Source organism: Stigmatopora nigra, chromosome 5 (assembly GCF_051989575.1).
Source record: "Stigmatopora nigra isolate UIUO_SnigA chromosome 5, RoL_Snig_1.1, whole genome shotgun sequence".
NCBI lineage: Eukaryota > Metazoa > Chordata > Actinopteri > Syngnathiformes > Syngnathidae > Stigmatopora > Stigmatopora nigra.
The window spans coordinates 5,546,906-5,558,489 of record NC_135512.1 but is presented as its reverse complement, the minus strand read 5'-3'; the positions used below and the strand labels follow the sequence as shown (position 1 = coordinate 5,558,489).

The 11,584-nt window shown below is 41.0% G+C and overlaps 4 protein-coding genes across 4 annotated transcripts; 2 read left to right on the top strand and 2 right to left on the bottom strand.

Moving 5' to 3' along the window:
* Window positions 1–229: 229 nt before the first annotated feature.
* Window positions 230–5,990, bottom strand: hdgfl2 (HDGF like 2). Its single transcript, XM_077716627.1, has 16 exons — window positions 5,724–5,990; window positions 5,247–5,323; window positions 4,564–4,705; window positions 3,972–4,142; window positions 3,776–3,895; window positions 3,636–3,710; window positions 3,365–3,551; window positions 3,198–3,282; window positions 2,712–2,991; window positions 2,439–2,560; window positions 2,299–2,366; window positions 2,131–2,201; window positions 1,922–2,023; window positions 1,363–1,516; window positions 1,171–1,276; window positions 230–1,085 (listed from the first exon to the last, which is right to left on the bottom strand). The coding sequence occupies exons 1-16, from the start codon at window positions 5,793–5,795 to the stop codon at window positions 995–997; spliced, it is 1,923 nt and encodes a 640-aa protein (XP_077572753.1). The 5' UTR covers window positions 5,796–5,990; the 3' UTR covers window positions 230–994.
* Window positions 5,991–6,650: 660 nt separating this feature from the next.
* Window positions 6,651–8,809, top strand: fh (fumarate hydratase). The gene is made up of 2 exons (XM_077717390.1): window positions 6,651–7,361; window positions 7,761–8,809. The coding sequence occupies exons 1-2, from the start codon at window positions 6,666–6,668 to the stop codon at window positions 8,628–8,630; spliced, it is 1,566 nt and encodes a 521-aa protein (XP_077573516.1). The 5' UTR covers window positions 6,651–6,665; the 3' UTR covers window positions 8,631–8,809.
* A 471-nt stretch (window positions 8,810–9,280) lies between these two features.
* On the bottom strand, window positions 9,281–10,447 carry fam32a (family with sequence similarity 32 member A). The gene is made up of 4 exons (XM_077717391.1): window positions 10,290–10,447; window positions 9,694–9,838; window positions 9,537–9,590; window positions 9,281–9,436 (listed from the first exon to the last, which is right to left on the bottom strand). The coding sequence occupies exons 1-4, from the start codon at window positions 10,361–10,363 to the stop codon at window positions 9,368–9,370; spliced, it is 342 nt and encodes a 113-aa protein (XP_077573517.1). The 5' UTR covers window positions 10,364–10,447; the 3' UTR covers window positions 9,281–9,367.
* Window positions 10,448–10,650: 203 nt separating this feature from the next.
* mrpl54 (mitochondrial ribosomal protein L54) lies at window positions 10,651–11,535 on the top strand. The gene is made up of 3 exons (XM_077717171.1): window positions 10,651–10,881; window positions 10,970–11,126; window positions 11,284–11,535. Exons 1-3 carry the CDS (start codon window positions 10,752–10,754, stop codon window positions 11,414–11,416), a joined length of 420 nt encoding a protein of 139 aa, XP_077573297.1. The 5' UTR covers window positions 10,651–10,751; the 3' UTR covers window positions 11,417–11,535.
* The last annotated feature ends 49 nt before the right edge of the window (window positions 11,536–11,584 follow it).

Sequence of the window (11,584 nt, the reverse complement as noted above, 5' to 3'; positions counted from 1 at the left end):
TTACATTTTTGTTGTTATTGTTTTTTAATTTTTCATATTTCCCATAATTTTGAATGTTTAGAAAAAGGCAATTTACTACACACAGTATATGTATTTACATACGATATATTTAGTTATTTTTTGTAATTTAATAACTAATTACACCATTTAAAATATACTACATATGTGAGATAAAAAAAAACATGCATGTCTTAACTAAAAAATGGAATAAATATTTGCATAGACCACCTGCCATTTGTACTGTTTATTGAGGAATTTCATTTTATAGTCTGCAGCTACATAAGATGGCCACATTTTTTGGATGGCAATTATATCAACACGCAGGTTATCATAAACAGACATGACAGCAAAGACAATGCGCATGTGTGTAATGCCACAGAATTTTTTAAGCAAATATGTGAAAACAAGGCTATAAAAAGTCAGTGAACCTGTTACCTCATTTCATTGCCTGACACATTAAAAAAATGACACAAAACTTAAGACGAGTTCACCAAAGTCAAATGTCTAATACAAACGGGTGCTTTGTGATGTTCTGTAGCATCTATATATATTAATTAAAAAAAAGACGCCAAAATGAACCCAGGCATTGAAGTGAAAAGTTCAAAGATTCAAAATTCATACCTTCATCTGCACAAATTGAGTTCACAAGTGCATGTAATAATCCTATTTGTGTACGGTATTGCAGGAAAAAAAGGGCTGAGTCATGTGAGAGAAGACATTTCTGAAACTTAAGGATGTGGCATGTATTCAGGTCGAGCTCTATCAATCACAATATTTCCTTTCCGGGTTGAAAAAGTGACCCAAAAAAAAAAAAACCCAAAAACAAAAAATAGCGATAGTATGAATAGTTGTAAATGTCCAGAGCATTGACACTGATATATAGCATGTGGTGGTGATTGTGCTGCAGTGTCATTAGCTCCTTTTTTGTCCTCCATTTTCAGGACTTGGTCCACTGCAGTAGTTTACAGGGAAGGATGTGTTTTTTTTTTTTTTTTTAACTTTCAATAGGGGATGCCTCCATCTCTGCAGAGATGTTGTTTGTTTGAGTGTAATCGCCAGTCTGTTCTGGGCTGTCTGGGCTTCGCCTGTTCAAAAAGGAAAATGTAGTTATTAGTATGAAGTTTGTTTTTTGATAATAATTCACTGAAATGTCTCAATGCCAAATTTCACCTGATTGGACTTGAATCAACCTGATCGTTTCTGTCAGCTTCGGCTATTTTTTCATCTCCGTCTTCGTCTTTTTTCTCTTGTGTCTGTCCATTTACAGCATTTGAGTCTAGATAGGGCGTGTACATTAAAGTTTTATCATTAGATACACTCCTTTAATGATGTGAACGTGATTGCAATTTGTGTTTGTTCAACCTGTGTCTTGTGTCTCTTTCTCATTGTCTTCCCCATCCTTGTCAGTTTTGGGTTTAGTTGGCGTATCTGCTTTGCCCACAAATCGAAGTTTTAACTTATTGTACACGTCACTGGCTTTCTCCATGACAGCTGAGCTGGCTTTATACCGCCGAATCTGCAAAATGGCATACAAATACAAACATTTATGATGAACCCTGGATACAAATAAGTATTCTAAAACAACTAGGAAAACTATGGCCTGGAGTTTGGTCCCTAGTTTCTATTAGCCTGCAGCTAAAAAAAATGTCATTCAAAATGACCTGCACAAAAAGCTTGAGTTAGCTTACATTTTGTTGCACTTCTCAGGTTTAACACTAGATGACAGTAGTCACTTAACAATGGAATTTTAGTATTTTCTTCTACATGAATAAACGTATGGAAATAATGAAACCAATGGGATATATTGAGTTTTTGTGGGTGTATTTTTTTTTATAAATTGTTTGTAGTCGTGAGACATATTTCTTGTTCTGGAAAGTTATTTTCAGTCATGTAAATAGAGGTAAAATAGGTGATAGTGTACCTTTTTAAGTGTAGCAATGACGTCAGCATTCTTGTGAAGGATCTGGCTGGTGACAGGTATCGCTTCCAGTTCTGCCAAGGCTTGTAGACAGCGCTCAATGTCCTGAATAATACGTGACATTAAAAGTTTCAATGGGTGCAAGATTGATTTTTTTCTTATTTATAACACAAGACCACTGAATCGAAAGGCATTACAAGGAAGCCACTTACAGGGTTGTCCACTTTGAGGGCAAACTTGATGTCTGTGTGAAGTTTTTGCAGTTTTTCCTCTGGCGACGGTTCTGACGTAGAATAAACAATAGGCATTTGTATATATTTTCACATCAACTACAGATCCCTAAAACATCCAGAACTACTTTGGAAATGAAACATGCTTACCCTTTTTCTTTTCTACTCTTTTTTGTGGATGCCTCTCGGGTTTGTGTTTCAGTTTTTCACGTTTAGACCTAAATAAAAAAAAAAACAAGATTCATGGTGTATTATTAGCAGCATGCATGTGATGTCACATGTGAGCTCACCTGGATCTGGATCTTTCTTCAGACCGTTTGGTTTTCCTCTCTTTGAGCTCCTTTTCCTTTCTCTCCTTTGCCTTATTTAGTCGATTTTTGTTTTGGTTGTCCGACTTCTTGACTTTTTTCACCTTCACAGATTTGAACATGTCAAAATATGAAGAAAAATGACTAGCTCTTGATAAAACGTGACTAAAAATGTACTTTTTCGCTCTTTTAAACTTTTTTTTGTTTAATTTTAACTTGTGAAAATGAGGTTTCTGAAAGAAAGGCTCTATTTACCTCAGTGGGTGAGTCAGAGTCAGATGGCGCTGGGATCGGGGGAGGAGGGGGCTTCTTGGACCTCTTCAGCGGGTGCTCGTCGACGCCTTCATCGGAACTACTGCTCTCACTATTCTTTTTCAACTCCTTCTCCCTTTTCCGCTTTTCATCTTCCTCCTTTTCTCGCTCCCGAAGCCGCCTGAGTTCCTCCGCCTCCTCCTTTTTCCGCCGCTCCTCCAGCTCTCTCCTTCGTTCTTCGTCTCGTTTCTTCCACTCGCTGATGCGGTCGGGTTCGCTGTCACTGTCGAGACACGGTGATTGTTCTTGCTTAGTTTGCGTCAAATAATGGAGTGTTCAATATAATGACTGACAAAAATTCGTCCGGCGACCAAATGTCCGGCGTCCAAACGTCCGGCGACCAAACGTCCGGCGACCAAACGTCCGGCGACCAAACGTCCGGCGACCAAACGTCCGGCGACCAAACGTCTGGCGACCAAAATACCTCACCTGTCACTGTCCGATGACGACGACGGTGCTCGTTTTGGAGGCGGAGCTACGGTTTTCCTTCCGCGAGGTTTTGCCGCGGGTTTGTCTGTGGAGCAAAATATTTGAAATGAGCGCTTAGCAAATCAATTTCTTTCCAAAATGGACAAGAAGCAATATTTTCAACTTGCTCGGAGCTTTTTTGCGTGCCGGGGGAGCCTTCCGGGGAGGCGGGTCTGATTCAGAGTCAGACTTTGATCCAGATTGCGATTCAGAACCGGACACGGCTGGACGTGGCTTTTCCTCTTCGGAGTCGCTGTCTGCTGCTTTTTTCCCGGAGCCGGATTCTGAGTTTGAACCCGAGTTAGAGGAGTCTTTCTGTAGCGAACAAAAAAAAAGACAATTTGCCTCGATTCAGTAAAATTAGAAAACCAAATGTTGTTTAAAAAAAATATGCAAAACCTTTTTTTTCCCTCTGCCTGTTGTTGCAATTTTCTTTCCACCTCGACCAGCCCCTTTCTTCTCGGGAGTAAAATCCTGTAACAAATATGAAACATGACAATGTTTCTTTTTTAGATGTGTGCATGCAAAAGTTCAAATACTTGATCGCTGTCTTTGCCAGAATCTGAATCCGAAGGAGTGGCTTCAGACTCTGACGGGGATCCGCTTTCCTCATCTCTGTCGCTGGACGAGTGGCGAGTCTTTTTCGATGGCGGCGGACGCTGAGACACAACGCAGACCCCAAAAAAGTTAAGACGCACGAAGCTACCGCGTTCAAGTACGGCTCTGCAGGAGTACCTTAGAAGCTGGTGTCTTTCTCTTTGCCCCGCCTCCTTTTCCTCTGTCTTCACTGGCCGAATCCGAGTCAACTTCGCTTGCTGACTCTGCTTTCATAGGCACGGGAGCGTCTTCATCTTCATCACTTCCTCCACTGGCGTTTTCGGCCTCGCTTTCGGACGAGCTGGCGGGCTGTGGACAAAAAAAAATAACATTCTAAACCAGGGGTCGGGAACCTTTTTGACAAAGAGATCCATAAACAATTCATATTTTCAAACATTATTCCTTGAGAGCCATACTCAGAATTTAAAAGTAAAAAATACATTAAAATGTGAGCATTTATTATTCATTTCACCACTTTGAAAGTTAAAAAAAAGTCTGAATTCTTTTGAGAACATTATTTCACTGTCGCGAATCAATGAATATCAATGAGAGCCCAAGATGTAACTACAGTTAGCTATTAGCATGATATGCTAAATTTGATATTATAAAGGGCTTGGAAATTGATGTTTGTGGTACACTATTTGTATTATGGTGGGCAATTACACCTATTTTCTGCAGTTTGCTTAATTTAGTGTCTGGGGGTTTGTGTAGGTAAGATGGGGCTACTTACCACTGGCGGAGCATTGTAGGAGGCATGTGGATTGTTCTGGATTTCCCATAAGCCTTCATTGAAGCCTTTCCTTTTGTTGGGCTTTCCGTAGCGGTCACTGTACTTTTCATAGGCAAAAAGGTCCTTGGCAGCCAAAAATGCACTGCACAACAATTCAAATTGGAAGAAAGGAACTTGTCAAAGCATGGTTGTTATTATTTTTTTGTGTGAAAGCATTTATGCTAGTCATATTTTTGGTTGTAATTTTCCAATTAGATTCTGATAAACTTATATTTAGTTTTATTATCAACTCATCCACAGGCAAATTCTGATCAGACTTTGACGTTTACACAGACAATATTGTAAGGAATACATGGAAGTTTCACTTGTGGTTCTGCTTTTGTTTCCTTATTTGATAGTATAATCAACAATAAGTTGCTTTAATATTTCAATTGCTGTCAGTTGGGCAGGAGTACCATGCTTGTAAACTTTTCCCTGAAAGTGATTATTGCTATTCAATACCTTAAAGTCCACTAAAATTCAATAGTCTGTACACTGTTATAACATGTGTTATGCATAAACTTTGTTCTATGACTATCTTTTTTTTGGAGTGGGAAACACTTTTTTGTCATGTTCCTGTTTATAAAGACACACTAATATGCCAAAAGTCTAGGAATGAAATTCAAAAACAGAAATATACTTACGTTTCGTGAGTCCCAAAGAAGAAGATTGGAATTTTATTAGGTGGAGGTTTCACTGCACCTTCTGCCACATCTTCAATCTAAAGAACACAGCAAACAACATTTGTTATTAAACTTCCCAATCTGGACTACATAGTACTGACAATATCCTCTGTTAGTTATCCATCAGGAATGTTAAGGTGACGTGATGTTGGAGTAAAACTTAGGTTGTTAGTGTAAGATATGTTCGAACGTCACTTCAGGATGGAGAAGTAACCGTGATAGCTTCGGTCATGATGCATGAAGACGAAGCCAATATTGTCGCGTGCAAAACACTCTTTTCACCGTCGTGCATGCCCATAAGGAAGCAAATTTGGAGAGCAAAGCTCAATAATGGCAATATTGTACGTGTCGTAGTGTTGGTTTGCAAGGATGCCTTAGCTTTCACTTCTCCCCCGCCTCCTTCTCCTCCTCCTCCTGCCGCCGCCGCTATTAGCTTACCCTGGCCGGCCAATGGGGGTAGCCTTTCATTTTAGCAAAGACCAGGTCTCCGGGCTGGAAGTTGTGCGGCATGGTCCCGCTCCCCTCGGCGGCCTGGCAACAAAAGTGTGGGTAAAAGCCGCTGCGCCTTCGGTGCGTCTCTCCCGGTTCGCGGTGGCCAGGTCAACACGAAAAGCTGAAAACGACGGCGTTAGCTTATGGAAGCTAATAGTGTACGAAGCTAATCGTTACCGCGAGAACATACAAGCAGAGGTAACTGCAACGACTTCCGCTCAGGACACTTATCACGCCTTGGGAATAAAAGACTTCCTGTTAAGAAAGTAAAGATACAAGAAAATGTACATTTGGGAGCATGTTCCCTTTTTAAACTAATAATTCTAATCCATGCAGTGTATTGTCTTCCTTTTGCACAACAGAATAGTTGGTAAGGAGAATGAATGGACGAATGCATTAGGGAATAAACGGATTTTTAATGATTAAAATATATATATTTCTGAAGAACAAATTAGAAAGTTTAGATGCATAAAAGATATGACATGAGATCTAAAGATTTACCACCAAGTTCACAAATAACAACAACAGAGACAATTAATTACTCGACAAATAAGTAATAAAAATAAAAAATAAGTGAGTAGTCATAAGTGAGTAATAAATGAGTAGTCAACATAATAACCAAATACATGGTGTTTCCACTTTAAACCAAATTTCCCTCCTAAATATGTACAATTGCCTTTATTCTTGTTGGTGGATCCGCTAAATTAAATTGTTTTTACCAGTGACGTTTTTCTTTACATGATGTTTCTTTTCCGCGTTAAAGCGGATCTAGTCATTATACTTTTTCCTCTACTGCCCAGCTCAACCTGCGATTGGCTGCAGACGCCGGAAAAGACACCACTACTGACTCTTTATTGGCTGTTGCATTCTCCCATTTCCTTTCGCCCAATGACAAGCCTCGATGCGTTTGACAGCAATCGTGACCTCCTCTTCTTCACCTCTACTGACTGTGCAACCATGCTTCGCCCCTTTCTACGCGCCCAGCAACTAAAGTGCAACTTACGCACTTTGCCGAGTGTCCAAGCCGACTGCAAATTCTCAAACCCTCGCAGAATGGCCAGCTCTGATTTCCGGATCGAGCGGGACACGTTCGGTGAGCTCAAGGTCCCGGCGGACAAGTACTACGGCGCCCAGACCGTCAGATCCACCATGAACTTCAAGATCGGTGGGCCATCGGAGCGAATGCCGCTGCCGCTCATCCACGCCTTCGGAATCCTGAAGAAAGCGGCGGCTGAAGTGAACCAGGAGTACGGCCTGGAGCCAAAGATCGCCAACGCTATCTGTCAAGCGGCCGACGAGGTGGCGGCTGGGAAGCTGGACGAGCATTTCCCTCTGGTGGTGTGGCAGACCGGCTCGGGAACTCAAACCAACATGAACGTCAATGAGGTGATCAGCAACCGAGCCATCGAGCTTCTCGGTGGACAACTGGGCTCCAAAGATCCGGTCCACCCCAACGACCATGTCAATAAAAGCCAAAGTTCCAACGACACTTTCCCCACGGCCATGCATATCGCCGCCGCCATGGAGGTCCACCGGGTTCTTCTGCCGGGTCTGCAGACTTTGCACGACGCACTGGAAACCAAGGCAAGCTGTCCTCTTTTGAGATGCGAGCTGGAAACCTCGACAAAACACTCGTATATTGAAGCACCTGCCAATCAAACATTCATATCAAGGCACTAAGTTTCTCTCAAACATTTTTCGATGCAAATATGTGTTTAGAAACTAATGACAGTAATATGTCATCGTGTAATATTGTAATTTAAGTATTTCTTAACTTTAATACAAATTAAGGGATTCCTCATTAACTGGTGAAATAATATTTTGTATTATTTTACCGGTCTTAAAATATGGGAGAAATTGGATTAGAAGTGAAGTCAATATTGGGACATTCCTAGTTACTTTGTTAAATGTCTTGGTCACTGGTCTATAGCCTTTGAGCCACTACTATTGCACTTACATATTTGTTTTTGTTTTTTAAACCAGGCAGAGGAGTTCAAGGACATCATCAAAATCGGCCGAACGCACACACAGGACGCTGTGCCGCTCTCCCTCGGCCAGGAGTTCAGTGGCTACGTGCAGCAGGTCAAGTACAGTGTCGAGCGAGTCCAGGCGGCCTTGCCGCGGGTGTACGAGCTCGCCGCCGGTGGCACGGCTGTCGGCACGGGCCTCAACACGCGCGTGGGCTTCGCCGAAAAAGTGGCAGCAGCCGTGTCCACCCTGACCGGGCTGCCATTTGTGACAGCGGCCAACAAGTTCGAGGCATTAGCAGCGCATGACGCCCTGGTGCAACTGAGCGGTGCCCTCAACACAGTGGCGGTGAGCACCATGAAGATTGCCAACGACGTGCGTTTTCTGGGCTCGGGTCCACGCTCCGGCTTGGGCGAGCTCATCCTGCCCGAGAACGAGCCGGGTTCCAGCATCATGCCCGGGAAGGTCAACCCCACGCAATGTGAGGCTTTGACCATGGTGGCCGCCCAGGTGATGGGTAACCACGTGGCGGTTAGCGTGGGTGGCAGCAACGGCCATTTTGAGCTCAACGTCTTCAAGCCCATGATTGCCAAGAACGTGCTGAGCTCGGCGCGCCTGCTGGGCGACGCTAGTGTGTCCTTCGCCGTCAACTGCGTGGCGGGCATCCGGGCCAATAGGGAGCGCATCGACAAGCTGATGAATGAGTCGCTAATGTTGGTGACGGCGCTCAACCCGCATATTGGTTACGACAAGGCGGCCGCCATCGCCAAGACGGCGCATAAGAAGGGTTCTACACTCAAGGCGGTGGCAGTGGAGTTGGGGTACCTCACAGAGGAGCAGTTCGACCAGTGGGTCAAGCCCGCTGAAATGCTGGGACCAAAGTAAAATGGGTCAAAGTTAGGAAGAGACGTCTCAATCGATCATGGGGTTGTGAAAATGGATTGACTGTCGGGACAGTGATCAGATGGAATGTTGCTCTGGATTTGACATCATGTGCCGTCCTAATTGTTTCCCAACGGTTTGGCTTTAATACAATTGTTTAATTAAATCGCAAGATTGAAGGATGTTTGGTAGTTTTTCTTCAACAAAATACACTATTTACAACATCAAATTTGCCAGAAACATTTTGCACATACCATATTTCTTTCCTCAATGTGTCCCTTTTCCATAAAAGTAATTGTATTCCAATTGAAAGTTATTTTTACAGATTATATTTTTGATTTACATTGACAGACAGAAAATTCCACTCACATGAAAACACTTAAGCATTTTAACTTTAGCCCACACTTTTACTGCGATATCAGAGCTGTGTATACACCTGTAAATATGCACCTTAATATATTTACTTTTCTCAAGAAAACAATACCAGTGTCATAATTCATTCGAAATAAAAACTTTGAAACTACTAGTTTTCTTTAGTTTCAGAAGCCCAAAATGATAAATTTGCATGTATATTAGTATATATATCCTCAAAGTAAGACTATCACATTGCTCACCTTATATGACAAATGTGACATGTACATGAATACACAAAATGACCATAATAAACAACTTTACTAGTAAATAATTAAAAGGGGCATAACATAACCCCCAACAGATGAAAATGAAACATATCTCGCCATTTATTTGGTCCAGCTGACTTTAGGAATATCATAATGTTCTGTCAGGTTGTCCAAGTGCCGATTGAAGTCCTGCAAAAAGAAAAGCAGCAATCAGTTATTCAACATTTGTTCCCCCTCACAGATATTTTCTTGAAAAATAAATGGAATCCAATAAATTCAGTTTACACACCTCCACTCGATGCTTGTGAGTCTTGGAAGCTTTGTTCAAAATTCTCTCCATTTGCTGGAAGATAATGCAAAACCAATAAGTACTTGTTACATTTTTTTTCATGAATACAAAAGATATTAACTGTTGACTCCATTTCCAAACCCGGAAAGATGCATACCCTTTTCTCTTGCATCTTGTCAAAGGCGATTTGCGCCGGCGTCCTTTTGTCAATGTACGCCCGTTTGGCTTTCACTTCATCGTCATTCTGACTGGTCGCCAGTTGCTCCATGCGATGCTTGCTTTCCTTGTCCTTCTTCTTTTTCCTAAATTAAAAAATAAAATGAAATATAAACACTTATTGTACACGTTTTTAAATACAATCAGGCTACCTGTGATTTATTTGCTGCCATTGACTGTTATAGACGTCAAACAAAGTTTAATTAAGAGTGTATTCAGTGATCTATCACTGCCATCCTTCCAAGTAAAAATAGATTGGACATCTATCGCCATTAACGGATCCACGAAAATCCAAATTATAGTTTAGCCTCGAGTTAAGTCATTAGTTTTCATTTTCGTCAGGGACATAGCAAACAAAACGGTGGCATTTTTGGTTATTAGTGCGTGAAATAAGTAAACAACAAGCAAAACATTGAAATGTATGCAATGTTATTGTTAGCACAAATGCTAACGCTGAAGCGATTGTGAATGTTACCCATCAAGAGAGAGAACACGTGAAAATATTTCTTTTGGAGCTGATTTGTGCGTTTTACTTACTTTTTACCAGCAGAAATGCTTCCCGTGCCCTTAAATTTGAGGGCACTTTTCTGAACGTGTTCGTAGTCCGACATGATTTTCTGGAATAAACACAACTGATAGAACTTCTTTATGGCTTTAAATGGAGATGAAAAAGCAGTGTTGGAGCTCTGTAGCGCCACCTGGACATCTATTTTAGAAAGTAGCGAGGTCAACAATGCCCTAAAAATCTACTTAAGCACAAATTATATATATTTTAACGTTTAAAAATATTTAAACATTTACATTTGGATGTCTACAATGTAATTTATATCACCAATAAGGAAAACAATATTCAGTTCCTATTTGCGTCAAGAGAGGGCAGTGTAGATTTGCAGGAGGGGTTACGAATAGTACAAACTGGCCGGAAGTGTATGTCTGAATGTCAAATTGTGGCATGGTGCACTAACATCTCTTGCAGTAATTTACATTTTCTGTGAAAAAATGTCCTGTTATACTTTATTCAGAATCGGATTACAAATCAGACACCTTGCAAACAATACCTCACTCGTCATCCTTCGCAGAAGTAACGCGTTGAACAAATTACAAACGTGCGGATATGCGAAAAAAGTGGGTGAGTAAACATTGCTTTTTAAATAAATGTATATCCTTTCTTTGAATGGCGACGTATTTTCAATAATAATGTTATTCTTATCCTCCAGCTGTCAAAGGTAAAGGAAAGGGGATGGTTAAAGAGGAATTAAAAGGACCAGAGGTGTGTAACGATCCAGTCAGGCTGACTTCTTATGCTGTGGGGGCAAACATATATAAACAAGGAGAAGATCCCAAACTCAAACCCGATGAAGAATACCCAGATTGGTGAGATCCTGTATAGTAATTCAAGACTAGAGTGAAGATTATTAATCTGTAGTGTCCTGTTCCATCATAAAATGTGTTCCCAGGGGACCTAGTAAATATATAGAATTGGTGTTTTCTTTCATAAAAATTAACTAAATATATATATATTTTTTAACAGGCTTTATAATTTGAACCTGGATGGACCCTACAAGCTACACGAATTAGAGGAAGAAAATATGGAGTACTGGAAGCGTCTACGAAAGGAAAATATTTGGCGTCATAATAAATTGCATAAAGGGAAGAAATTTTAGACCATATCTGACTGTCTTTTTTGCATCAAACTGCTTGAAGTGAAAGACTATCACAGATGTATGTGTTCATATTTTGTTTTGTAAAGTCCATCTCTTGCTAATAAAATGTTTTAACCATTTGTTTTGCATTCTATGTTGCTCAACAGTCCATGTTTGCCTAAGTATGTG